General features: G+C 44.9%; 1 protein-coding gene across 6 annotated transcripts in view; it reads left to right on the top strand.

Annotated features, from left to right (window-relative positions):
- Positions 1-27,078, top strand: part of LOC147013767 (rho GTPase-activating protein 7-like) — a 136,434-nt gene extending 109,356 nt beyond the window's left edge. For 5 of the 6 annotated variants that reach the window (XM_085850964.1, XM_085850965.1, XM_085850966.1 and 2 more), the window contains 9 exons: positions 5,830-6,006; positions 6,199-6,364; positions 6,945-7,143; positions 7,446-7,659; positions 7,829-7,943; positions 14,086-14,295; positions 16,788-17,014; positions 17,387-17,575; positions 24,857-27,078. In XM_085850964.1, coding sequence (XP_085707090.1) covers positions 5,830-6,006; positions 6,199-6,364; positions 6,945-7,143; positions 7,446-7,659; positions 7,829-7,943; positions 14,086-14,295; positions 16,788-17,014; positions 17,387-17,575; positions 24,857-24,950 — 1,591 coding nt within the window. In that variant the 3' untranslated portion in view covers positions 24,951-27,078. The remainder of the gene's footprint in view (positions 1-5,829; positions 6,007-6,198; positions 6,365-6,944; positions 7,144-7,445; positions 7,660-7,828; positions 7,944-14,085; positions 14,296-16,787; positions 17,015-17,386; positions 17,576-24,856) is intronic. The other variant, XM_085850970.1, reaches the window with a different exon arrangement.
- The last annotated feature ends 264 nt before the right edge of the window (positions 27,079-27,342 follow it).

The following is a 27,342-nucleotide window of genomic DNA, read 5'->3' as shown; positions in this document are numbered from 1 at the left end:
TCTCCATCCCTCTCTCCATCCCTCTCTCCATCCCTCTCTCCATCCCTCTCTCCATCCCTCTCTCCATCCCTCTCTCCATCCCCCTCTCCATCCCTCTCTCCATCCCTCTCTCCATGCCTCTCTCCATCCCTCTCTCCATCCCTCTCTCCATCCCTCTCTCTCTCTCTCTCTCTCTCTCTCTCTCTCTCTCTCTCCATCCCTCTCTCTCTCTCTCTCTCCATCCCTCTCTCTCTCTCTCTCTCTCTCCATCCCTCTCTCCATCCCTCTCTCCATCCCTCTCTCCATCCCTCTCTCCATCCCTCTCTCCATCCCTCTCTCCATCCCTCTCTCCATCCCTCTCTCCATCCCTCTCTCCATCCCTCTCCCTCCCAATATGCTTAACATGTGCCACTTCCTTTTCCTTTTCCTTTCTTTTCATCCTATATCTTCCAAAAAGTATTTTTCTCTCTCGCAGACCCATTACCCTCCATTATCTCTCCTATCATCCTCCCTTTTCTTATTCTTCTCAATCGTAATGCATTTCATATTTGCACCCTCCACCCTTTCCTCCAGTTGCATATGTAATAAGTAGATGGCGACAATATTAATTATCTCGGTCTTTTGAGTTGGCAAGAAGAGTAAAATGAAATTATTGTTCCGTAATTTCTGCCCTGTTTATCAAACCTCACTTTTCGTTCCTTCATCTGTGACAAAAAAAAAACAAGGGAAAACGCTAAAAAGGGGAAAAATAAAGACTCCCCCTTGTCTCATTATCACAAAGCCTGTGCTTCCATGACACTGATCATAAGTTTTTCCATTTCCACTCCTGGGAACAAGCATGGAGAGCGAGGCCAACCCTTCCCCTCCTTTGCAGATTTCATCAGAGGGCCGTTGTTTTCTCTGTTGCAAATGACTAAGGCTCGAGGTGGTGGTGGTTTGTGTACGTGTACGTGTGCACACTCAACCTCTTTTTGATAAACTATTTTAACATTCAGTGTTGTATGACGGGAGTGCCATTCACGTGGGAGTGTCAAACAAGAAATTGTATAACTTAGAGCACATTGTAAATACAAAGGGTGGAGGAGCTCCTTGTGAGCCAACGGCCATCCATATCGAGTGCCCAGCTGTGTCTGCGGACGTCCTCCTGCAGTTGGGTACCTTTTTTATTAGAAGGTTGGTGGTAGGATTTTCACTCCGGCCACCGTAAAACCCTTCATTCCGCAAAACGCAAAAACGCAAAAAAATCTGAAAACCTCCTGTTCAGCTTCCCTTCGCAGGGCAGCTCACCGGATGATGGGATTGGGGCAAAGCCTTCGGGACCCCCAATCTTTGATGATAGGAGGGAAACCACGGGGTAACATTCCCGGGTCAGATTGCGGGAGAGTGTGTCGGAGTGGTGCTGAGGTGTCATCCACCAGACAGCGGTCTCCTTGGGTTAACCTGAGGCGGTCCCTTCGGGTGGGTGCCTGGAATATTCTATCCCGAAGAGAGGATGATCACCTGTTTCTGTTATCATCTGAGCTCAAGCGTTTGGACATCGGGATTGCAGCTCTCTCTGAGTTTCGGAGACCGGATTGTGGCGAGATCATGGCGGTGGTTACACCTACTATTGGTCTGGTCGCTCTTATAGTTACCATACTCAAGGAGTTGCTGTAGCTGTGTCCAATAAGCTGACTCCAATGATAATTGAGGTAACACCGGTCAACGAGCGTATTATGAGATGAAGGATTCGTCACTCCTTAGGTGTCATTTCCCTGGTCTTTGTTTTTGCTCTGACTGAGGTGAGTGATCTCACCGTGAAGGATGCATTCTACGCCACACTCGAGTCTGTGGTTGATCAGTGATCAGTGCCCCAGGCAAGATACACTTCTACTCTTGGGGGATTTCAATGCATTGACTGGAACTGATATGGTTATGGTTATGAGACATGTATTGGTCCCCATGGGTCATGAACTGTGAACCAGAATAGCAGTAAGTTCCTTGACTTTGCAAGAAGTCATGGACTTAGGGTGGCTGGCTCATGGTTTCAGCGCCCACAAGTTCATCACTGGACTTGGTATTCCAAAAGGAGATTGACCATGTCCTCGTTGATGGTGGCTGGAGGATGATCCAGAACTGCAGGGTCTACTGGAGTGCTCAGTTCCTCAATACGGACCACCGGCTTGTTATAGCAACTCTGAAGTTGCACCTTAAATCCAGGAGAATGTTACCATCCCAGCCTAGGCTGGATGTTGGCAAGCTCAAGGATGAGAGGGTAGCTGAGGAGTTTGCAAACAAGCTGAGTGGAGATTTGAGGAGTCTGGGTGCTTTGGGAGGTCCTGAAGAGTTGTGGAGCGCCTTCAAGACCACCGACCTTGATGTTGCTGGTGGATGTCTTGGAACTCACCATAGGGCAAAAAAGAATTTTGTCTCTCAAGGGACACTGGATCCCATTGACCAGAGTCGCAGGGCCAGGCTGAATGGCAGAGCTGAGCTGTTCAGGGAGCTGAGGCGTAAAACTGTACGTGCACTAAGGGTGGACAAGGAGGCCGATGTGCGAGGAATCTGTGAGGGGGTAGAGCATCACCTGTGGACAGGTGATTCTCGTCCCGCTTACAGTGGAATTCTCGCATTGCGTTCATCCAGGCCCATCCCTCGGTGTACTGCAGTTAGAGCCAAGGGTGGTAGGCTCTTGACAGAGGAGTCCGAAGTGAAGGCCCGCTGGGCCGGTTACTTTGAGCGGTTGTACCAGGCTGATCCACCAGCTGTCGAGTTGGACGTCAAGGGTGTTACAATCCCTGTTGCTGACCCTCCAATCAACTGTGGTCCACCTTCGCTTGTGGAAACACGGGCTGCGGTGAACCAGTTGAAACGGGGTAAAGCTCCAGGGATCTGTGGGATCCATGCCGAACTTCTCAAGGCTGGTGGAAATGCTGCACTCGTGTCGTTGCATGCAGTTTTGTGCTCTGCCTGGAACACAGGCATCATCCCAACTGACTGGATGAGGGACCTTGTTGTCCCTCTCTGGAAAGTGAAGGGTGATCGCCAAGACTGCAACAACTACCGAGGGGTGACGCTGCTCTCAGTGCCGGGCAAGGTCTTTGCTCGGATAATTCTTGATAGGGTTCGCCACCATCTGCTTGAGCACCAGCGATCAGAGCAGTCATGCTTTACACCAAAGAGGTCAACGATTGACCATATCCTTGTTCTTCGGGTCCTCACCGAACGGAGATGAGAGTTTCGGCAGGGGCTGCTTGCAGCCTTTGTTGATCTCTGTAAAGCGTTTGATACAGTGAATCAGGATGCCCTCTGGAGGATTCTTGGTCTTCGTGGGGTACCACCAAAACTGATTGATCTGATGTCTGAACTCTACTCTGGTACTGAGAGTGCTGTGAAGTGTGGTGGTACCATCTCTGACTTATTTCCAGTTGTTACTGGAGTCTGTCAGGGATGTGTACTTGCCCCCACACTTTTCAGCACTTGTATGGACTGGATTTTAGGGAGGATGTCGGAAAGATCAAGCTGCGGTGCATCATTTGGGAATGTCAATATCTCTGACCTTGATTTCGCAGATGATGCAGTCATCTTTGTGGAGACTTTAGATATCCTTTTGGGGGCCCTCGAGGTGCTGAATGAGGAGTCAGAGCCGCTGGGATTACGGGTTTCCTGGGTCAAAACTAAGATCCAGGCTTTCAATGACATCTTGGATGCTGCTGTCCTGTCTGTGCCTGTTTGTGGTGAGGATGTTGAGGTCGTTGAGAGATTTACTTACCTTGGCAGTGATATTCATGTCACTGCCGGCTGTGAGTCAGAGGTCACTAGACGTCTGGGTCGGGCCTGTGGAGTCATGGATTCACTGGATCATGGGGTGTGGCGCTGCCGGTACTTGTGCGGGAGGACGAAAGTCCGAGTCTTCATGTCCTTGGTGCTTCCAGTCTTGCTCTATGGATGCAAGACTTTGACTCTGACCAAGGATCTGAGACGGAAAGTTAATTCCTTTGGTACCAGGTCTCTTCGGAGAATCCTTGGCTATCGCTGGTCGGACTTTGTGTCCAACGAGTGGTTGCTCAGATAGACTCAAATGAGATTTATTCCCTGCATAGTCCGTAAGCGTCATCTGCAGCTGTATGGACATGTGGCTCGTTTTCCTGACGCTGATCCTGCTCCCCAGATTCTCTCAGCGAGGGAGTCTCATGAGTGGAGGAGGTGAATGGGCTGACCACGTGCCTGGTGGTTGCAGCAGTTTGATCAGCATCTCAAGGAGATGGGGATCGGTCTGGCATCTGCCCTGGGGATGGCCAGACGGAGGCCCCTGGAGTACCGGCGGAAAGTGGACGCAGCGACGCGCTGTTCTGGCGCATGCTCCCTTACGTGACCTGACCTGTAAATACAAATATGTTTAACTACTTGGAGTGAGGGTGTTTTGTTTTTTTGTTTGATTCCCCATGGAAAATAATATTCAGGAAACTTTTAAAATCTTGTCTGATTTCAGAATCTTTTTTGTTTCTTTGTTTCACCATTGGCATGCTCATGAAGTACAGTAAGTGAGCTCTACACGATGCAACTGTGAAAGAGGTCGCACCTGCGACAGAACCTTGAACAGTTTCCCATCTCTCAAACAATATGATTCAAACTCGTATCATAAATAATTGTGGGTCAAAGCTTCTTTGGTCATTCCACCATACGCCGTGATCTCAGCAAGCGTCACCATGTAATGTTGGACGTCACACAATGGCCTCCTCTCACCTCGTAGTGTCTCTTTTAACCACATCTTCACTTACCACTGGCAACGGATTCATCTTTAATGAAGACATTTCAGATGTGGGTATAGATTACTGAAATGTGGTGACTCGTTTTTGATACAACAACGGATGCTGATTTAGTTCCTGGTTAACCACAACCTAAATCTGCAACTGTTGCTGTTGTTTTATCACCAAAAAACATAATTTACAGAGGGAGCCCTGAAACAATGTGCTTCATTTCTTGACAATTTCTCCAATTTTATCAACTTTTCTCTTTTCATCCATCCGAGATGGCCACGAAACATTTGATGAAACTCCTCACTTCCTTTACTTAACTATCACAGGACCTCATTGTCCATACGTTCAATTCATGGAAAAAGATGCTTCTCATGAAAGCCGACGAAATACGTTTGCGAGCAGTGGACCTAATGGTGATCCCATTGCTACTCCATCTACTTGCATGTCCATGTTGTCATTGAAGCTGAACTCCATTGCTCGTGTTGCTGCATTCATGAGTTCCACCAAGACAGCTTCAGAAATAGAGGGTGTTCAAGGTTGCTACCGAACACATATTCACGGTTTCTTGGAGAGGAACGTTCGTGAACATGCCGGATACGTCGAAGGAGCACATACATGATCACAGCATTCCGGTCCCACTCCAGCAACCTGCTCAAGATGTTCCATAGCAACCTCGAACCGCCCTCTATTTCTGAAGCGATCTTCATGGAACTCATGACTGATTCCAGATCGTGGCACGTGCTTGGACCGAAGCACATCCACGCGTTCTTTGAAGCCACATTTATACGCGCATGAGCTCCTGTTCTTTGCAAACACTGCGTTTGTTCTGACCTGGATCCATTAAAATGGGAGGTCTCAGGTTCCCTCGGTGCCTCAACGCCATGATGTGTATGTTTGTCGGAAACAGTCCGAAGAGCCAATCCCCAACTGAGCAAATAAATGGTTTCATTTCGTGTTTGCATGATCGATGGTGTTTGGTGAAAAAGAGGATGAACAAGAAACTGGAGATTCATGATCGACTCTCTCTGAACCAGTTGGATTAACTTATGAACAAAATGTTTCGAGGATGATTAACGTGCCCTCACCCAACCTCTTTTTCCTGTGTTCTCAGGGATGTTCCCGATAGTGAACCAGCTGAGACACGAGCCAGCAATACTTGCCAGGTGGAGGGCTTGTCGGTGCAGGAACTGACCGCCGTTCAGCTCTGCATTCTGCGTAAACTGGCCTTGCTCAGACTCACCGGCCTGCTGGAGAAGCATTCTTCTTCCAACAAGATTGGCTGGAGCTGGTGAGCAATCAAACAAGTCTGTACGATCAAATGGAAACACTAAACAAGACGAGCCTTAAAAAAAAAAAAAAAACATCTGTACTTGCACATTTTCCATTCCCCTACCAGCTTGTTCCATGATTAACCTCATCTCTAGTTAAAAGGGTGATTTTGCAGATATTTGAAAATCTGATGATGTCCATGGCCATGCAGGCCACTACCCAGGTTCATGCGCCGAACAAAGGGAGCGACTGAAATGTCGGAGCGTGGTGCGGTCTTTGGGGCTTCATTGACGTTCAATGCACAGCGATCGGGTCATGCTCTGCCCCATGGGATCCAGCTCGCCATTGCTTACCTACAAGAACAAGGAAGTGACCAGGTGAGACGAAGTCAGAGTTTTCTCCCTGCTCTGTGGGACTTCTCGAAGATCTTAAGATATCCAAACTCCTCTGGACTGTAAATGGTATATCTAAATCGACAGTTATTCATAGTTTGAAAGCATTGTTCTTGCATCGGTCGGTATACGCTGTTCATATAACTTCTACCAAAGTTGTTGAATGAAACATAATGTGCATTTTTTTTTTATCCTGTGTGGACAAAGTCTGGCGATATGTTCCCTCCCACACATGTCTTGAGTTATTATCTGTGTCATAGAAAAACCACTCATATATGTGCCTCAACATCCTGGACCTTCTCAACATGTCTGTGCCTTTGGCAAATAGCTGAATGCTGTAAATGCTATTGGTTTATTGGTAAAGGTACACACCTGTAGCTTAGATGCATGATAATTCACGAGGCAGAGAATCCTTTGTGAAGTTTGCCAAGTTTGCAGTCTGTCTTGTATGAAACAAAAGTTGAGACACGCTGGTCAATGTCTGCCCACCATTCAAGGTGCACGACTGTCAACGTGTCAATAATTGTGCATGACTCATAAGTATAGTCCACGCCGATTTGCCCAGGTTGGACTATTCCGCAAGTCGGGCGTGAAGTCTCGCATCCAGGCTCTGCGCGAGATGAACCAGTCAACGCCTGGTGCTGTGGACTACACGGGTCAGTCACCATACGATGTGGCGGACATGCTGAAGCAGTATTTCCGTGATCTTCCCGAGCCACTGCTCACCAGCAAGCTGTCTGAGACGTTGCTGCTCATCTTTCAAAGTAAGAACCTCAATTTCTCCAACTTCATTTTACCTGCTTCTTTGACCACTCCATCCATCCAGCAATACTATGTCAACAGCACTTTTGCGATCCTTTCTCTTTCACACGACATGCATTGTTTTAATTTGACCCTTTCATTCCGTCAAAATTCTGTCCGAGTGTGTGCGTCCTCCATCATCAGTCCCTCTTCAAGTCAGTTTCTGAACCCGATTTTTGTAAAGGTTGTAAATGGCTTTCGACTTCTTTTAAACATCATTAATGACTTAGTCCGTTGATCCGTTCTGTTGTGGTGTTTTGTGCAGCTGTTCCAGTGGAGTGCCAGGTTGATGCTGCACATGCCACGTTGCTCTTGCTACCTGCTGAGAGTCGTGAGGCTTTGCAAACTCTCCTGGCATTACTGTCAGCCGTGGCCTGTCGTGAATGTGACAACCATATGCCAGCCGGAAACTTGGCTCTGTGCCTGGCTCCATCACTTTTCCACCTCACCACACTTCGCCGGGAAGGCTCAAGTAGTCGGTGAGGCTGCCGAGTTCGAGGCTCAGCGATCGACCCGGCAATCCCCTGTCCGTTTTCAAGCTTGTGATTTTATCCATAATGCCATTGAGCCTTCTTGAAAAATAGTCACATGATATCAATCTTGAACATCTACTTTGCATCCTTGCCCTTTGACCCTTTTTTTTCACAGGTCCCTCCAGCGTAAGCCAAGCGTCGGGAAACCTGACCAGCGGGAACTAGGAGAGAACCAGGCTGCCACTCAAGCACTTTCCCTCATGATCAGAGATGCAAACTCTCTCTTCCTTGTGCGTGTTCATTTTTTTACCCAGTTAATCTACGACATGAGCTGTAACTCGCCCTGTTTATACGACGAGTCCTTTAATATTTCTTTAGATTTTTTTTTTTGTTTTCCATTTCACTTTCAGATTGATTGTGGCTCAAACACTGTTCGTTAATTCTTCAGGTTCAGTCTTTCTAAAAGTAGGCCATTGTGTGCTGGTACCTGGCGAAATTCTAAATTCCTGGCCCCACTTAATGGCATGCATTGCATCAAATCGATCATTTAGCTGGCTGCTCCGAGAAATTACGCAAATCATCAGCCAAGCGCTGCTCACATACGAGTGAATGAATAGTGTCTCGTTTTCAATTCTTTCCTTGTCATTGCACTCACTAAGCTGGTTAATAAATCCAATTCGTACCCCCCAACCTTGACGAAGTAGCAAGGCATAGATTGAGTCCCATCACAGCGCTTGCTGTATGACCTGTCAGCAGCAAGCGTCGTCTGCAACATGAACACATTGTCTCTGCCCTGCTGTTCACCAATTTGGAGTTTAACACGCATTTTATGCTTCACAACATTCCTTGTGCGGGTGTTCCGGATGCACCACCTCTTGATGAAGACATAGAGCCAAGTCTTAGCATTCGCTTGTGGACCCGCAGTACCTTTTCTATTCACATCGGATGCAGGGTTTACTATCTTGCCTTGTAGCAATCTTTAGAGGAAAGACATTTAGTCGTTTTCATCAGTGAGAAGAAATAATCTTGGCAGTGTTGAGTCGTACTTTTCTTAAAGGAGAACCACTGTTTAGCTTTTGAAAAGTTGCTGCACTGGTGTTGGCCGTGTGTGTGTGTGTGTGTGTGTGTGTGTGTGTGTGTGTGTGTGTGTGTGTGTGTGTGTGTGTGTGTGTGTGTGTGTGTGTGTGTGTGTGTGTGTGTGTGTGTGAGCATTTGATGATTGCTGTTGATGTAGAGATATCAGCAAACTGTCTCGACTGTAGATATTGATTTGAAGCACATTGATTTGGCTAGTTATGAATTCCCAAATGAACCATCATTGCTGGGAGCTGAGGTGTGCCACTGATACACAATGCCCCTGTTTACAGTAGGCTGGTCCTCATTTTGCCGATCTCAGACAGATAAAGAGGCTGAGTCAACCCACCTGGTGTTATTTAACAACACAAAAGGGGCTCAAACTCAAGACCCTAAGATCTTACGCCAGCCACCTTAATCGTAAAGCCAACACCAGGCTAAATGTTTATTATCTTCACTTTATAGTAGCTCTTCAGCAAATAATTTTGTGCACATTTGGTGGGGCGGCCATCTTTTTTCCCCTGCCATCCCGAGAGCACCACTATACTCCATGATTTAAGTGTTTGTCTCTTGTCATTCACTTAAAAGCACATGAGTGTGTCCTCACACCTATGTCTTGCATGTCACGTATGTACAAGGCTTTACATTAGTAAAGCTGCTGATGTAAACAGCCTTACATTGTTCAAAAGCAATGATGTCATAATAGGTTGAACACTAATATTACAGATATCCTGCATCAGGGTAGGAGGTTATTGATCAGAAGAAAAGTTTTGCATTTACTTTGACAGAAGCTTGGCTGTCTTCAGTCTTCATCAACTATCTCGTGTATGTCTCTCTCTGTCTCTGTCTCTGTCTCTCTCTGTCTCTCTCTGTCTCTCTCTGTCTCTCTCTGTCTCTCTCTCTCTCTCTCTCTCTCTCTCTCTCTCTCTCTCTCTCTCTCTCTCTCTCTCTCTCTCTCTCTCTGTCTCTCTCTCTGTCTCTGTCTCTGTCTCTGTCTCTGTCTCTCTCTCTCTCTCTGTCTCTCTCTCTCTCTCTCTCTCTCTCTCTCTCTCTCTTTCTCTCTCTCTCTCTCTCTCTCTCTCTCTCTCTCTCTCTCTCTCTCTCTCTATCTCTATCTCTCTCTCTCTCTCTCTCTCTCTCTCTCTCTCTCTCTCTCTCTCTCTCTCTCTCTCTCTCTCTCTCTCTCTCTCTCTCTCTCTCTATCTCTATCTCTATCTCTATCTCTATCTCTATCTCTATCTCTATCTCTATCTCTATCTCTATCTCTATCTCTATCTCTATCTCTATCTCTATCTCTCTCTATCTCTCATTAGTTATTAACACCAGCCTACTTACTGTTTGTATCTGGATAGTAAAGCAAACCATGTATAGTTAGCATTTTATGTAGAAAATATACAAGAACGAGGCTCGTGGTAGAGTGAGGTGTAAGAGGGAGCTTTTTTAGGGTTGAAACGAAAATCCATGGGACAGTATGATACGGCTGGAGTTCCCAAGTGAAATGGTGTTAGCAGGCTCAGCAGTCCTCTTCTAGTGTGGTCTGATCCGAGGGGAGATCCTGAGGACATTGCGAGGTCGAAGCCTTCCTGGTGTACTCTCTGCACCCGTCAGCATTCTAATTCATCCTAATCCCCACAAGGAATTTGTGAAATGGAAAGAATGAAATGGGTGAAAAAGGCACACTTTTAGCAATGCATATATGATACTGGTTGGGAGAGTTGTGGGGGGGGGGGGGTTGGGAGTACCTGTCGCTGGGAGGAAAAAACTACGTTGAGGTTGTTGTACATTGAAAGCATGTGGAGTTATTGCCCGGCTGGGTGAGCCCCTCACAGCGTTGGTTTCGGGGCGTGTTGCACATCAAAAACGTATGGAGTTATTGCCCTCATGGCGGATGAACTTTAAACAGTAATGGTTTTGGGGCATGTTGCACATTGAAAATGTATGGAGTTATTGCCCTCATGGTGGATGAACTTTACACAGTGATGGTTTTGGGGCATGTTGCACATTGAAAATGTATGGAGTTATTGTCCTCATGGTGGATGAGCTTTACACAATGTTGGTTTCAGGGCATGTTTCACATTGAAAGTGTATGGAGTTATTGCCCTCATGGTGAATGAACTTTACACAGTGATGGTTTTGGGGCATGTTGCACATTAAAAATGTAGGGAGTTATTGCCTGGCTGGATAAGCTTTTTCACAGTGTTGGTTTCAGGGCGTGTTGCACATTGAAAGTGTATGGAGTTATTGCCCTCATGGTGGAGATCTTTTCACAATGCTGGTTTTGGGGGCGTGTTGCACATTGAAAGCTTATGCAGTTATTGCCCTTATGGTGGAGATCTTTTCACAATGCTGGTTTTGGGGGCATGTTGCACATTGAAAGCGTATGGAGTTATTGCCCTCATGGTGGAGATCTTTTCACAATGCTGGTTTTGGGGCGTGCTGCAGATTGAAAGCGTATGGAGTTATTGCCCTCATGGTGGAGATCTTTTCACAATGCTGTTTTGGGAATGTGTTGCACATTGAAAGCGTATGGAGTTATTGCCCTCATGGTGGAGATCTTTTCACAATGCTGCTTTCAGGGCATGTTGTACATTGAAAGTGTATGGAGTTATTGCCCTCATGGTGGAGATCTTTTCACAATGCTGGTTTTGGGGACGTGCTGCACATTGAAAGCGTATGGAGTTATTGCCCTCATGGTGGAGATCTTTTCACAATGCTGCTTCCAGGGCGTGTTGTACATTGAAAGTGTATGGAGTTATTGCCCTCATGGTGGAGATCTTTTCACAATGCTGGTTTTTGGGGCGTGCTGCACATTGAAAGCGTATGGAGTTATTGCCCTCATGGTGGAGATCTTTTCACAATGCTGGTTTTGGGGGCGTGTTGCACATTGAAAGCTTATGGAGTTATTGCCCTCATGGTGGAGATCTTTCACAATGTTGGTTTCAGGGCGTGTTGTACATTGAAAGTGCATGGAGTTATTGCCCTCATGGTGAATGAGCTTTACACAGTGATGGTTTTGGGGCATGTTGCACATTAAAAATGTAGGGAGTTATTGCCTGGCTGGATGAGCTTTTCACAGTGTTGGTTTCAGGGCGTGTTGCACATTGAAAGTGTATGGAGTTATTGCCCTCATGGTGGAGATCTTTTCACAATGCTGGTTTCAGGGCATGTTGCACATTGAAAGCATATGGAGTTATTGCCCTCATGGTAGAGATCTTTTCACAATGCTGGTTTTGGGGGTGTGTTGCACATTGAAAGCGTATGGAGTTATTGCCCTCATGGTGGAGTTCTTTTCACAATGCTGGTTTCAGGGCGTGTTGCACATTGAAAGCATATGGAGTTATTGCCCTTATGGTGGAGATCTTTTCACAATGCTGGTTTTGGGGGCATGTTGCACATTGAAAGCGTATGGAGTTATTGCCCTCATGGTGGAGATCTTTCACAATGTTGGTTTCAGGGCGTGTTGTACATTGAAAGTGCATGGAGTTATTTCCCTCATGGTGAATTAGCTTTACACAGTGATGGTTTTGGGGCATGTTGCACATTAAAAATGTAGGGAGTTATTGCCTGGCTGGATGAGCTTTTCACAGTGTTGGTTTCAGGGCGTGTTGCACATTGAAAGTGTATGGAGTTATTGCCCTCATGGTGGAGATCTTTTCACAATGCTGGTTTTGGGGGCGTGCTGCACATTGAAAGCGTATGGAGTTATTGCCCTCATGGTGGAGATCTTTTCACAATGCTGGTTTTGGGGGCGTGTTGCACATTGAAAGCTTATGCAGTTATTGCCCTTATGGTGGAGATCTTTTCACAATGCTGGTTTTGGGGGCATGTTGCACATTGAAAGCGTATGGAGTTATTGCCCTCATGGTGGAGATCTTTCACAATGCTGGTTTCAGGGCGTGTTGTACATTGAAAGTGTATGGAGTTATTGCCCTCATGGTGGAGATCTTTTCACAATGCTGGTTTTGGGGCGTGCTGCACATTGAAAGCATATGGAGTTATTGCCCTCATGGTGGAGATCTTTTGACAATGCTGCTTTGGGAATGTGTTGCACATTGAAAGCGTATGGAGTTATTGCCCTCATGGTGGAGATCTTTTCACAATGCTGCTTTCAGGGCATGTTGTACATTGAAAGTGTATGGAGTTATTGCCCTCATGGTGGAGATCTTTTCACAATGCTGGTTTTGGGGGCGTGCTGCACATTGAAAGCGTATGGAGTTATTGCCCTCATGGTGGAGATCTTTTCACAATGCTGCTTCCAGGGCGTGTTGTACATTGAAAGTGTATGGAGTTATTGCCCTCATGGTGGAGATCTTTTCACAATGCTGGTTTTGGGGGCGTGTTGCACATTGAAAGCTTATGGAGTTATTGCCCTCATGGTGGAGATCTTTTCACAATGCTGGTTCCGGGGGCGTGTTGCACATTGAAAGCGTATGGAGTTATTGCCCTCATGGTGGCACCTTTTGCTTTCGGTGGCGCTGCCTGACCCCACATCCCAATATGCACTTTGTGGCTGCATTTGGTGGCGTTCAAGGCCAACGTGCATTTGCTTAAAACCTTACCCAGATTCCGAAGTGCCCACACTCCAAATTGGAAGCTCCTATTAAATTGCTTTGGTTCGGCTGTGAAAGAGTAACGCACAAACACTTTAAATGATTTATTCGATTAATGGTAAACGTGACTTCCACATCCATTTTCTTTGATGTGCCAAGTTGTTGATGCGCCAAAACGATTATATTGTGTTATTTTTCTTTATCAAACCTCCAAAAACTTTTAATTGCCTGCAGACATTGTTATTGGTCTCGTCTTATAATCCTCAGATCCGTGGAGGACTAGTAGAGAGAGCATCCATAGCAAGTCGTGAACATTCCTGTGGCTGAGAGCCAACCAACGCTGGGCACGTTGACCACTGCATTGTTTGGTGTTGTCGGTTACTAGGATAGGAATTTAGAATTCGGCCAGAAGCGACATTACGACACCCATGGGATCTTTAATATTCATCGATGAAGGCTGACAGATGGTCCACCCTGGTTAATGTTCCATCTGACGGACAAGATACTCATCGACGCCTTGCCCTGCCCGCAAAACACCAGGATGACAGTTTATAGATGGAACGAGATTTGAACGCCGACTAGCCAGCTTAGAGGCAAGTGTGCATACCCCTGAATAATCATGGCAGCCCCCATTGTTATTATTGTACTCTTCGCAATGACAGGATAGTTTGCTGATAATGATGATGATCTTGACTACCGTAAGTTTGAACTTCTGCAGCGTCATCACTAACTTGCGTTCTTCAGTGCTAAGTCATTGATGGAGTAACAACACACCTCCACCCTGATTTGTGCCTCTTGTTTTCGGCAGGTCCCATCATCGTGGCTACCACAGGTGCAGACCACCAGTGAGCAATTTCAGTGGGAGGGTCCACGTGATTGGGATGAGGCATCGGAGCCCGTGAATGCGCTCAACCTGCTTGAGAGCCGCTTGCAGCAAATCCGCAGAGAGTGCCGCGGCCGAGCTCGAGGTTGGCGCCCGATGCCCAGTGTCTACATAACTGATCTCGCTTACAGGAAGGTACTCCCTCGCTCGACTTACCTTCACACGTTTCCACTTAATATGCTAGTCGTGGGGAATCAGGCAAATCAATAATGGCTATGGAGTGAAACAAAAGGCAAAATTCAAGGATGAGGGCCAACTACATCTGGAGTTATCATCCACCATCGTGTTTGCACACGTGGTCCAAATTATGACATCACAAGTCACATGGTTTCGCCGCCATCTTGAATTGAACGATAAATATTAATTATTGTTTACTCTGGAACCGCTGCGTCTATATATCCGAAACTTCTAATTTATAATTCAGGTGATATGCTAAACAAAAGTTTAAAATTTCAACCTGATCGGTCACACGGTTTGGGAGCCAGAATTATTTATTTATTTGAATCTGGAAGCCAGTAATAACGAAATTGAATGCTTTGTGCTGCCCGGTTCGTAACTCGTCTGTTCCGCGCCGTCTCGAAGCAGGCCTGTGTTTGTATCACTCTTAAATAATGTTTTCTCTGGAACCACTTTCCCGATCAAAGCGAAACTTTGCGACTGTCATTTGCAGAAAGTCCCATATTGTATCAAAGGCGGACGGACTGGGTACCCGGTCATCACTGCCAGCAGTTATAAAGTGGCAGTTCTAGTTATTATTATTATTATTATTATTATTATTATTATTATTATTATTGCAAAAATTACAACGAAGCAGCAAAATAAACATCGATGGATTTTACAGGATGGATTGTCTAGTGGAGGCAGCCAATTATGTTTTTTTATTTGTAATTGGCTGCGAAGTGAACATGTGATGTTGCTTTATTGCATTTTGGCCATTCGGGCATGATGCCAAGGCTGCCCCCAAGACCGAAACTACCAGTCGTGGAATTAAAAAAACTTACTGAAATTACAATTGCTTCTTCACGGTGCAATATTATTTTCATATCAAAGCATAAAATCAAATAGAAAAATGTGACAAGGATCATTGTCGCATGAGGTGGCCATTCGGCCCATCATGCCTGTGCTACACCAACAACAGCTACGATCACCCATCCACACACAACATACCCCTCGAATGCTTGGCACCTAGTTAATTCCAATTTAAACCTATCTACTCTTTCGACTTGACGAGCTATCGCCGGTACCCTTGCCAAATTCAAAATTGCTGCCCTGGAAAAATTGCTGAGTCGGATGGGCAACCCGACGAGGATTGTAGCCCGGTAACTGCTTTGGCAACACCAATGCTTTTTATACTGCCTCTACTTTTCTCGGGAGACCGTTGCTTGCATTAACTACTCTCGAAGTGAAAGACCCCTTCATTTTTGTTGTTCTGTCCTCTTCTTTATTCTGAGGCTGTGGCCCCCTGGTCCTACCACTCTCGATTCTGCTGTACGAACACTTCGGCACATATTTTGTCAATACCATTCATTATCCCAAAACATATCTATCGTATCACCTCCTTATCACCTTTCTAATGTATAAAGTTCTGTATAAAATTTTAGGCCTCAATATGCAGAGTGAACACCACTTCTTTTGATTTATAATCTATATCTCCAACGAATACAACCTAAAACCCTATTTGCTTTACCTGTAGATACCTGGCCTAGCCCTGTCTGTTTGCACCCCTACATCCAATACCACCTCCAGATCCTTCTCCAGTGTGACACGTTCCAAGGTTGCCCCTTGCGTCATGTAATCTCTATTTGAATTGTTCTTATCCATCCCGCAGCACCTTACACTTGTTCAGGTTAACCTGCATCTTCATGATCAGATTGAGTAATTGTGAGTTTTGGAAATTTGCCATTTGTTTTTATTAGCTCACCTTGACTTTAGTCAGGTGAGCTTACGCGATCGAGCAGTGTCCGTAGGTGAGTAAACACTTCAGTCATTATCGCTTGAACCAAACACACGGTTTGGATGAAACTTGGTCACAAGCTTCATTTCTGATGCCTAATGAAGGTTTATTGACCACATCTAAATCTGCACTCATTAAGGGGTCTATGGGGGGGGGAGGGTGGTGGAACCCCCCAAATAGGTATTTTCTCTCTTCTCCGAGACTACACACACGGTTTTGATGAAACATGACCACAACCTTCATCAACCGTGATGTCCCAAAGTTTGTTCACGGCATAAAAAAACAAACAAATCAGAGTCGAAGGAGCTCAGCTCTGCGGACAGTTTGAGTGACTGTTGCTCCTGATCCAGTGAGCTTGCGGATGTGTGGTCCGATTTTCTTTTGTTTTTACACACATTTTACTTTGCAGACTTATTGAAGGTTGAAAGGCTATCGGTATGAATGTCAATTATCCTCTTTTTGCGGATCAATGAACTTTAAAAATTAGATATCGTAATTTCTGATTGACATCAAAGAAGGGTTCAAATCCTTGAAATGACTTCATAAAACTTTTCTTAAAAAAAAAAAAAATATTGTTATACCATTTGTGGAATATCGGATTGACAGACAGGTGTCTGTAGCTATATGTGAGTTGTCTCCTGTCAGTACTGGATTGGGTCCACATGTGTTTCAGCATGTCGGAGGTCACTTATTACCCCAATGGAAGAGCAGTATAGAAATTCCAGCTCCTCCAGTGGATGTGCTTGAGCGCCTGCTGCATGAGAGAGACCTTTGGGACACGGAGGTCTTGCACGCCATTACGGTGCAGCCAGTTGCTGCGCCGCGAGGCAACGCAGACCTGTATCACTATGTTTGCCGCTCTGTGCCTCCACTGCTGCCTCGCTCTCACGTACTGTTACGGTATGTCGCATCACTTCGATTTGGAAAAAAACATGCCCCTGGCAGCAGGGTCAGTCCGGGATGGGTTTCCCGTTGGTGTGGGAAAGATGGAGTGTATCCCTAGGCCCTTCTCAGTGGTTTATTCAGACAGGAATGGTCATGGCAAACATGTAAGACAGCCGGCTGAAGTCAATCTTCATAGACATAGAGAATGTGTGATAAAACAGTGGGAATGTGGGTTTGTCAGTGGACCTTAAATCGTCCATGGGGATTAAACCTTTGAAACGAAACTGGCGCACCAGCAGTGTACTTATGACCCGTTGAGATTTCCAAACCGATTTGTCTAACGGAACGGTGTCTATGTGTGTTCGTACATGTGCGCTTGCTTTGCAGCCTGTGGAGCGAGCTCGCAAAAGGTGCATGGGGAGTCGCGTGTCTGTCGGTGCGAAGTAAGCTAAACGACGAGTCATGCGAGGTGGCGGGCCCCTGCCTGTCCGTTGAGGTTATTGATGTGCGTTACCTGATCGAGCTGGCTGCGTCCGGCCGATCACGGCTCACCTACATCTGCTGTTGTGACACAAAGTGAGTTCCATCGCATCGTGCGTCCGCCACCTTTGGTTACGCGATGTCGCGGTGTTTTACAAACGGTATACAGTAAAACAGAAACGCTTTGTGACATATGGCAGTTGGTCGATACAATGTTGTTGTTGTTCTTACTTGTGTTTCTGGCTCGGATGATTTTGTGTGTGTGAGATGATATGGTACAGAGGAAGCTCATACTCATTTTGAGCCATCTCGTCTTTGTTCAATTCCTGACCAAAGTCTGAACTGTCGGATTGTGGTCCTTCACAAGCAGATCATTGCGTCACAAATTGTGCCGTCCTTTGGATTGGACGTTTAGCTGCGTGTCCTGTCTGATACCGCGGGTTCGTGGATTTTAAAGATCCAATGACTTGTTTTGACAAAGATTAGGCGAGTTATCACCGGTATACCCTGAGCAAATTTCAAACCCCCTGCTCTGATGTGCAAGGCGCAGATGCATCAGCGGCACAGCGGTGCCTCAGAAATGATAAATGAAGCCAAGCGATGATGAAAACAACAGGTTGAATCAGTAATTGAATCTCCATCCCATATGCAAGCCTGGTGTTGGCTTAATGGTTCGGGTGGTGGACTTTGGATCCGAGGGTCCTGAGTTCAAATCCCGCTCAGCTGGTATACTGTGTCGGAGTGGAGACCCGTCCAGGATTGTGCCCAATAGCCAAGGAGACTGCTTAGGCAGCACCAACGCTCTGCAGAGAGTATGGTCCCAATATCCTCCTCCTCCATATGCACCAATGATGATGGGCAATTGGTCTATGTTGGGTGATGGGGTGCAAGGCACCTTCACCCCCCCCACCCCCAACGTGGGGTTTGGACTTTGTAAAAAAAAAAAATTACCCAGTTATTTTGGCCTTGGCTAAGTGTGATGGCGATAACTCGACTGCTCTTCGTGAATCATACCGAGGGATATTTTGTGTCCACCAATAATTGATACTAGCAGATGAAACACCCAGCTTAACATCCCATCCTATGGATGCTGCACCCACTGATGCAATGCCCTACATGTGAGGCTCCAGTGCAGCCATTTATAGCTAAGGTTGAGAACCCGAACCCAGACTAAATAGTTCAAAGGTAAGTGTGCTCCTTCTGCACTTTACTGTCGGACTTGATTAAACATTCATGATCAAAACCACTTGATTGCACTTCAACTTACTCTTTGTAGCTTACCTCAAAGAGGAACCCAAACACAATTTTTTTTTTCTTTCTTTCTTTCTGAAAACCATTAATCATGGTCTCATTTGAAGGGAAAAAAATTTGAAATTTTTTTGCCAATCACAAAGTGCTGAAAAAAAGTCTGAGAGTTGTCGATTTTCACCAGTGACGTCACGCCTCACCTGGAACCCACCTTGATCCAAATGGTGGCTTACATGGAGAAACAGTGTGTTTTGAGCTCGGATTCCGATACTGATTCCACCGGCATTCGTAGCTGAAGGTTCTCAGTCTGTTGAAACTGGTCAGTTGGATTTTGAAGAAACTATTGGAGACAAAATTGGTGATGGAAACGTTTTTTTGGGTGGGGGGCGGGGGGATTACGGAGCCGTGTCGTTTCGAGCCTTACCTGAGTGATTCAGACGAAGATGGCGACAATGGAGGTGTTGGTGAAGATGGAAACTCCGGTCGCTTGTTCACGACAGATTGGTCGATTTTTGTTTTTCTGTTCAATTGGTAGTTCATAAGGGATTTTGTATTAATCGATAAATCAGTTATATTACTCCAGCAGAAACACGACACGACACAGCACGGACACGACGCGGCATGGACACAGCACAGACATAGCACGGACACCGCTGACAAAATAGACGACAAATATTTTGTCCCACCCCCACCGTCGCAGGCTGACCAGGTGTCCTGTATGTTATGGGATTGTCCCATGTCATACTTTCCCGGGACACCATTTGTGTCCGTGCCATGTCTCACTGTCGTGTCCGTGCCATGTCGATGTCCCACCCCAGTGGATGAAGAATTGGTGCTGGTGTGGTGGTGGTATTGTGGGGGTAGTGGTGAGGTGAGGTGTTTGATTCACCTCTCAAATTATCTGTGTCCATGTCCGTGTACATGGGCGGCGAGCTAGGTAGAGATGGTGTTACAGTTTGGAGTGACGGCTGTTACTTCTGTTTCATCATGCGGATGGCGTCCTCTCTCAATCGTGTCCGATAACCACAAGATCGAGCCATCTCTGTTGTTTCATAACATCATCATCATCATCATCATCATCATCATCATCATCATCACACCATTTGAAAGCCTTAATCCCTGAGCAGGGTCAGCTTTTTGTGGGCTCCAATCATGGTACCCTTTCTTGTGGCAATGTTTTTACGGCCGGATGCCCTTCCTGACGCCAACTCTTCAGTCACCTTCGACCCTGCAGGGATAATTACCAGTATACTGGTGCTCATTTCGCCGACCTTCGGAAGGATGACAGGCTGAGTCAACCCCCCTGATGCTAACTCAGCGGCCAGCGGGGCTCGAACTCAGGACCCCAAGGATCCCAAGCCACCGCCTTAACCACTGAGCCACACCAGGCTCATTCTGTTGTTTCATAACAATGCTCCAAGCACAAAAGCGAACATTTTGTAGGCGCGACCCACACTCGGCTATTTCGGACAAACCTCGTCCAATTTCTGGCAAACGTAGGGTCTTTCGGTCGTCGATGTGGCATGAAACCATCTCGGTTTGTATTACTACAACCACCAAGGAGTCATCAACTCGGCATGTTTGTGGAAACTCAAAAAATATTCATCGTTTGAGTTAAATCATATCACGATGTAACCGGTGGACAATACGACGATGGTGGTTGACTCCCGGGTTGTGCTGTCACGGCTAAGCATGAAGAGAAGATTTTGACCTTTAATCACAAAATAACTTTCTAAATCAGAAAAAGACGCATCATATCTATTTTTTCGGGTATCAAGGGATAGATTAGCGTCGAGGTGGTCTGAGCATTTTGGTTCCCCTTTAATATCACCTCTTATTATTCAAAATCTTCCATTGGCCATCGCACGTGATAAATCATTGTTGTTCTTTCATGGGCACAATTATTCCCACCTTGTTGCGGGGTCGGCCGAGGAAAATTTTTGAACCAAGTCTTTCACGAATCGGCCGACCGGTCTGATGTTTGACGAAGTAGTCATGGCAGGAATTTGTAACTTGTTCATGGTGCCGGTGAGAGCTCACCAGCAAATGCTGAAATTCCGGGATGACAGTTTATAGCTGGGTCAGGATTCAAACCTTGGCTAGACAGCTCAGAAGAGTGTGTGCGCACCTTTGGGCTACCTTACCGATGTAAAGGATAAAAATGACAATTTCATACATGCCTCCATTGATGTATTGATGTGTATGTACAGTGTTTGTGTCGATACAATGAGGTTATTCCAGCCTTGTACATCCTGAAATGTACGTGAAGGAATCAGAGACTAGAATGGCACTCGGTATCGCACGTAACTCCGCCATGCTGAACCAGTTTACGTTTTGTCTGCCACTGATAGATTGGATCTGAACCTTAACCAAAATCGAATCCGCTTGTTCTTGTCACCTAACCAACTCATCCACCTAGTTTTGTCATAACCCATCAATAACTTTTATTTTTTTAATATCATGCTATACAAAGTTTTTGGCACCATCTCTGAATGGTGAAGAATCACTTGAAAAATTGAAATAAAATCCTCGTAACCATATTTTCTCCAAAATCTAATCAATTCGTCCTTATCACACACCCAATCTGTTCATCAAATTTCGTCCGAATCCATCCACAACTTTTTTGAGATATCCTATTCACAGATAGGCATGGGTGAAAACATAACCTCCGTGCACCTTCAGTCATGAAGGTAAAGAGGAAGATAAATGTTTAAATAAAAAAAAGCATTTATACATCGAAAGGTCATGAGTTGTTCTCTTGCAAGGAATTTCGATGCAGGAAGAGGCCATTAGGCCTATCAAAAACTGTGTTGGTATTGCCAACCTATGGTTGTGTAAATGCTGAACATCAAGCGAGGAAGCGGTACACACCATTTTAAATGTCTTCAATGTGACTCAACCCTGGTTTGAACCACCCAGACTCAAAACAAACTCTCCAACCATTACCACCACCGAATCTGGTTATACCACATCTAAATATTACTAAAACTCTCATATTGTATGTATGTATGTATGTATGTATGTATGTATGTATGTATGTATGTATGTATGTATGTATGTTCCCGAAATACAGCCAAAATGGTACACGATAGCGCAAAAATTTTCAGCCCACCTTACTCACCATTCTCCTGCGGTGTGCAGTATCAAGTTTCGTTCAAATCTGGCAACGAAAAAATTATTAAAAAATCAATTCGCGATTCAGTCAAGTACTCTTCGGGAGAATTTGATCAATGCAAACAACTTCAGCGGTATAGTTCGCTGGAGCAATCTTTTGTTGTTTTTTTTTTTAATAATTTTGTTTTATCAACTGCTGTCACAACGGGAACCCAACGGGTTCACGGGTCATCTCGTGATCTATAAACTTGTGATCATTCCACACATTACTTGTTTGATCAGCTATGAATCCAATGCAGGTTTTCTCGATAGCATTAATAATGATGAAAATAATAATAATAATTTTAATATTTGCAACTTTTGAAAGTTTCATGATCAATTTTAACAAGAGTTAAAGTTTTTTTTTGTAATTTTTTTTATAGTGCATTTTATTTAAAAAAAAAAAAAACATAAACCAGCATACTAAAAAGATTTACAAAACAAAACAAGAAAAAGAGCAATCAGAGATTGCAGACCCTTGTCAGGACTTCTTTTGAGTAGTGTATTTTTTTTATTGATTTTAGGGTAAATCCGATATGGCTGCCAAAACCAAGTGACCTATGATGTCATATGTGTAATCCTTTTGTTCCTCATGAACAGACGGTCATATGTGTAAAGTTTCGCCTCAATTAGTTCAGCCACTTCAGAGAAGAAGAATTTTGAAGGTTTAAAAAAACATGGCTGCCGAATCACTTGACCGATGATATCATGGATTTTTTTTTTCTGTGGACCATTTTATCCCTAGATGACCCTCAAAAACTTTTCATACTGATCAGATGTGGCGTTCTACATATACAATTATGATGTCAGAGAAAAATCGCTTCTTCCCCACGAGGAGTACTTGCCGTGTGCCAAGTTTCAATTTTTTTCAATGGTGCGCTTTCAGAGATACGGAGGTCCAAAGTTTTTCCGTTTTTCCAACATGGCTGTCACATCACGTGACCTATGACGTCATACCTATCACTATAACATTCTACACAAGTAGCCGCACCAATGGTGAAAATTTCGGCTCGATCCGACAGGTGGATGCCGATAAAAAACATTAAAGTTCTGTGCAAACAAACAAAACAGACCCAAGTGCAATACCCTCTCCTTCGGCGAGGGTAATAAATGAGTAAAACCCCCCACACCCCCTAAAAATACACACTTTAAAATGGTGTTAATATGGGATTTTGTTCTTCCCGTGACAAAGCCTGAATGCTAATAGCGTTTCCCCGCTGGACGGCCAAGCTCAGTCGCTGCTTGAACCAGACCAGTTGCCTTATATCGCCAGTGGATGCAACGAGCCTTCTCCCGATATCACTGATGATGTTGGACATAGATCGGCCATACACTCACGTTGTGTCGATGGCAATTGGTTTTAATAAATCAGTTTGGCTGAGGCCGGCGTATTTCTTACGTTTCTGAACTTCCGCATCGGTGGCCGCCGCTCCAGCCGTGGAGGCTGTATTGAAAACGTGTGATTTGGTGAAAGTGTCGACACAGGTGCAATCCCAGGTTAGGCTTTTCCCATTGTTTTATGGGACAATGGCCAAGCCGTCCGAGCGGGTGTTTTCGCCAAAAGTTTTAAAAGTGAAACAAAAACTAGGAGTTCCTACATTTGATTAACATCAAAAAGTTTCACTTCATGTCATCTCATACTTGGACAACATTTGCAGCATGCCATATTAAACTAATTAATGAAACATGCCGGTATTCCCAGGAATTTTTGTTGGGCCGAAAGGCATGTGTGATACCGTTTGCGTGTTCCACGGCCAATCATCGGGTACACACGGCTGACATCTCCAGAAATTACATAAACAAGAGTGGAAAGTGAAAATTCCTGAATGATTAGATCTTGTAATTCTCCTTTTTATCCTCCATTTCATTTGAACGTAAAGCTTAGTGAAGACAGTATTTCCATGCTGGAGCACATTGCAGTAACAAAACAAAAAAACTGGGCATGTGTGCCTTTTTGTAAAAGTTGTAACCATAACCCCCTTTTTTTTTAAATAAAAATAACATCTTTCGGTGTTGTTGGTTGCCCCGTAGCCTGCAGGTTCACAACACAAATCAGGGAGACACCAAGAAACCCTGAATCCTTTGAACTCGGAAACCAGACTCAGTGGCAGCATGGTTCGAGCCTGCATTGAAGTTCCTTTTAAGGGATCTTTTGTTGTGAGGTTCCTGGGTGAAATAAGTTTGGCCGGGCTATAGCTTATAAATGCTAAATGTAAAGCAAGGAAGCAGGACGTATCATTACCTCCGCCACCGAAGGTGAAGGAAGTTATGTTTTCATCCCTGTTTGCCTGTTTGTTTGTGTGCAGGATATCTCAAAAAAGTTGTGGACGGATTCAGATGAAACTTGGGGTTGGGTGTGTGACAAAGACAAATTGTTTCGATTTTGTTGAAGATCTGAATCCGGATCTGAATATGAGAATTATTTAATTTTTAAAGTGATTCTTCTCTGTTGAGAGATTGGGCCAAAAACGATGTTGTACTGCATAGCATGATATTTCAAAAATTTATTCGGCCCAATATGGTCTCGTGGATCAGGCATTACGTGGCAGAGGTATGCGCTCTACCGAGTACCCTTCTCGCTTTTTAAAGTCCTTAGTAGGATTTGGCTTGGGTTACGGACTAAAAACGGAAATTCCAATAACAATACCACCTCGTGCAGGTATAATTTACTACTCGTCCAAAAATTTTGGAACCCAAAAGAAAATGGTTATGGAATGATAAAAGGCGAACTCATTCCATTGTTTGTCGTGCACAAATGCCAACCGGCCACTTTGTATCAGTCAAGATGATTGCAGATGAGGGCATGGCTATCTCATTTACGTGTGTGTTTGTTTGTGTGTGTGTGTGTGTGTGTGTGTGTGTGTGTGTGTGTGTGTGTGTGTGTGTGTGTGTGTGTGTGTGTGTGTGTGTGTGTGTGTGTGTGTGTGTGTGTGTGTGTGTGTGTGTGTGTGTGTGTGTGTGTGTGTGCGCGCGCAGGGGTCGTGAGGCAGAATGGTACAGGAAAGTGTACGGACACCTTTGCGCAGCGGAACTGGTCCGAATCCGTGATTCATTCTCTCCTGACCCGTGACGTCCCGCTGGCTCGAGACACACTCCGGGGTGCGATGAAAAAACAAATCGGAAGGAAGCATGCCTGGGCACCAAGCAATGAAACGTTCAGACATCCTCGCGATGTGGAATTTCAGGTTCGATCCAAGATTGCCGTCGCGGCGATGAATGGTCGTGTTTTCACTGAACACAAGGGAAGTCGACAAACGGCAACCGTGTGGGATTGCCAAGAATATGGAACTTCTCAAAGAGATGATATATATATATATATATATATATATATATATATATATATATATATATATATATATATATATATATATATATATATATATATATGCAATATTGCAACAAAGTTTTTCATTTTTATTGATCTCGGTCAAAAATTATTATTTTCGATTCTCTTAGTTGGAATGACATCAGGTTTTGTTGCTGCAACAGTTCCATGAAAGTATGTTTTAACAAACAAAGCCACAGGCTCTCCATCATTCCTGATCCCTTGTTCCATTTCATCCATGGTTCTGCAAAAGTCACAAACATGGCATTTGTCCTTTTTTTTTTTCATCGACCGTCCCTTTTCCTTCCGACAAGTACTTCTTCCTAGCATTTAATGGGTTTATTTTTTCATTAATTTCGATCGGTACAATAACTCATTATTTGAACAATAACCTGTCTATATCTCCTTTATGATTGCGCATCTTACAGCTGGTTGAACGAACGTCCAAGGGAGTTTGAGCTTGAAGGCGTGCAGCTTTTAATAACGCGCTCGTTCCATCATTCCACGGTCCCGATTGTGATTTTGAACTTCGTTCACCTGATCCCAAACTGATCACCTTCGAGCGAACAGTCTTACCTTTACGGGTGAAGGGTTATATATCTGGGGTTTTTTTGGGGGGTTTTTTTGTGCATTTACGCAGTTTTTATCATGACTTGGCACCTCTTGCGTTTAATTGCGTTTGTTGTCTGAAAACGATTCATTCAGTACTTATTTTATTTACATAACGTCGTCCATTAAATTCAGTACGAGTGCACATTCGGGGTGGTATGTGTGTGATGGTGGTTAAATGGGCCAGTCCGATCGGACGTGGTACCCACCATGTTTGTTCTGGACACCTTAAGCAATACCTCACTGAGCTGTGTTAAAAGGTGTGTGTGTGTGTGTGGGTAAGTGGAGGGGGAAAAGGAGGAAAAGGGGGGGGGGTGGGGGAGGTGAGGAATGTTTTAAAGCCCCTCAACCACATCTTTTTCCCTCCCCCCATCCAGTGTATTTCCCAATAGTGCAGTATCAGACTTAGCAATTAACTTCTACTTCTTCATAAGCACCATAAGGTTGCGAGGTAGTATCATTGGCCGAGGGTGCGGCTGTGCCGCTGATGCAGTGCCCTTTGCTGGTTTGGGCAGGAATTTGTAATTTGTTCAGAATTCCGGTGATAGCCTCCCCTTCTTGAAGGACGCCGTGGGATCTTTAACGTCCACCAACAAATGCTGGCAGACGGGACACCCAGTTTAACGTCCATTCGAGGGACGGCACACACGTCAACGGAACACCTGGACGACAGCGTATAGTTGCGTCGGGATTCAAACCCAGGCTGGAGAGCTTCGAGGTGAGTGTGCGTACCTTTAGGCCATTCCTGTAAACCCCCAGCATTTAACTGTCAGGCGTACTCAAAGACTGTGAGAAAACGATAAAATGACACTTTGTGGACAATGTCCTGAGGTCTCAGAGAACATGTCCAAGCCACGGTTCTTCAGCAAACGAGTGTGTACATGTGTTACATGTGTGCTGGTGTATTTTGAGTGTCACACACACACACACACACACACACACACACACACACACACACACACCTGTGAATGATGGGGCTAAAACAGGTAATGTTTTATTGACTGTTCCTTTATGAATCAAAGAAAACAAAAATATAGGATAATATTAAAATCATTAACTTGCACTGTCTATGATATTTTAGGAGTTTTGCATTTATGTTTTTGAAGGAATATCATATATAAATGTGATGCATATTTTCGTGGTGAGTTGTATTTTGTTCTTGAGATTGTAAGAACGCGATTTCATTTGAAAGAATGTCCCCTGGACCGAAGGGAACCTTTATCACATGTGAACCACATTGCACATTAAACATTATTCTCTTTCAGCGCGAGATGTTCCAGTCTCTGATATCAGCCCCAAATCATGTAACGACACCGTGTCCGTCGATACACCTTTCTGAATATAAAAAAAAAATTGGTCGAGATTTCAACACTCGACCATTTTATATTTCGTTCTTTACATCAAACGGTCGAAAGACGGCTTGGTGAACCTCGTTACGCAAGTCGTATTGGCATGTTGACCCCCATTAACCCTTCCCTCCGTAAACCCGCCTCCTTCCAAATTTCCACTTTTCTTTCCTGAGAGTTTC

Source organism: Eptatretus burgeri, chromosome 13 (genome assembly GCF_056783735.1).
Source record: "Eptatretus burgeri isolate ZD-2024b chromosome 13, Ebu_testis_v1, whole genome shotgun sequence".
NCBI classification, from domain to species: domain Eukaryota; kingdom Metazoa; phylum Chordata; class Myxini; order Myxiniformes; family Myxinidae; genus Eptatretus; species Eptatretus burgeri.
Note: the sequence above shows the minus strand (reverse complement) of the source record. Positions and strands in the feature narration are given on the sequence as shown.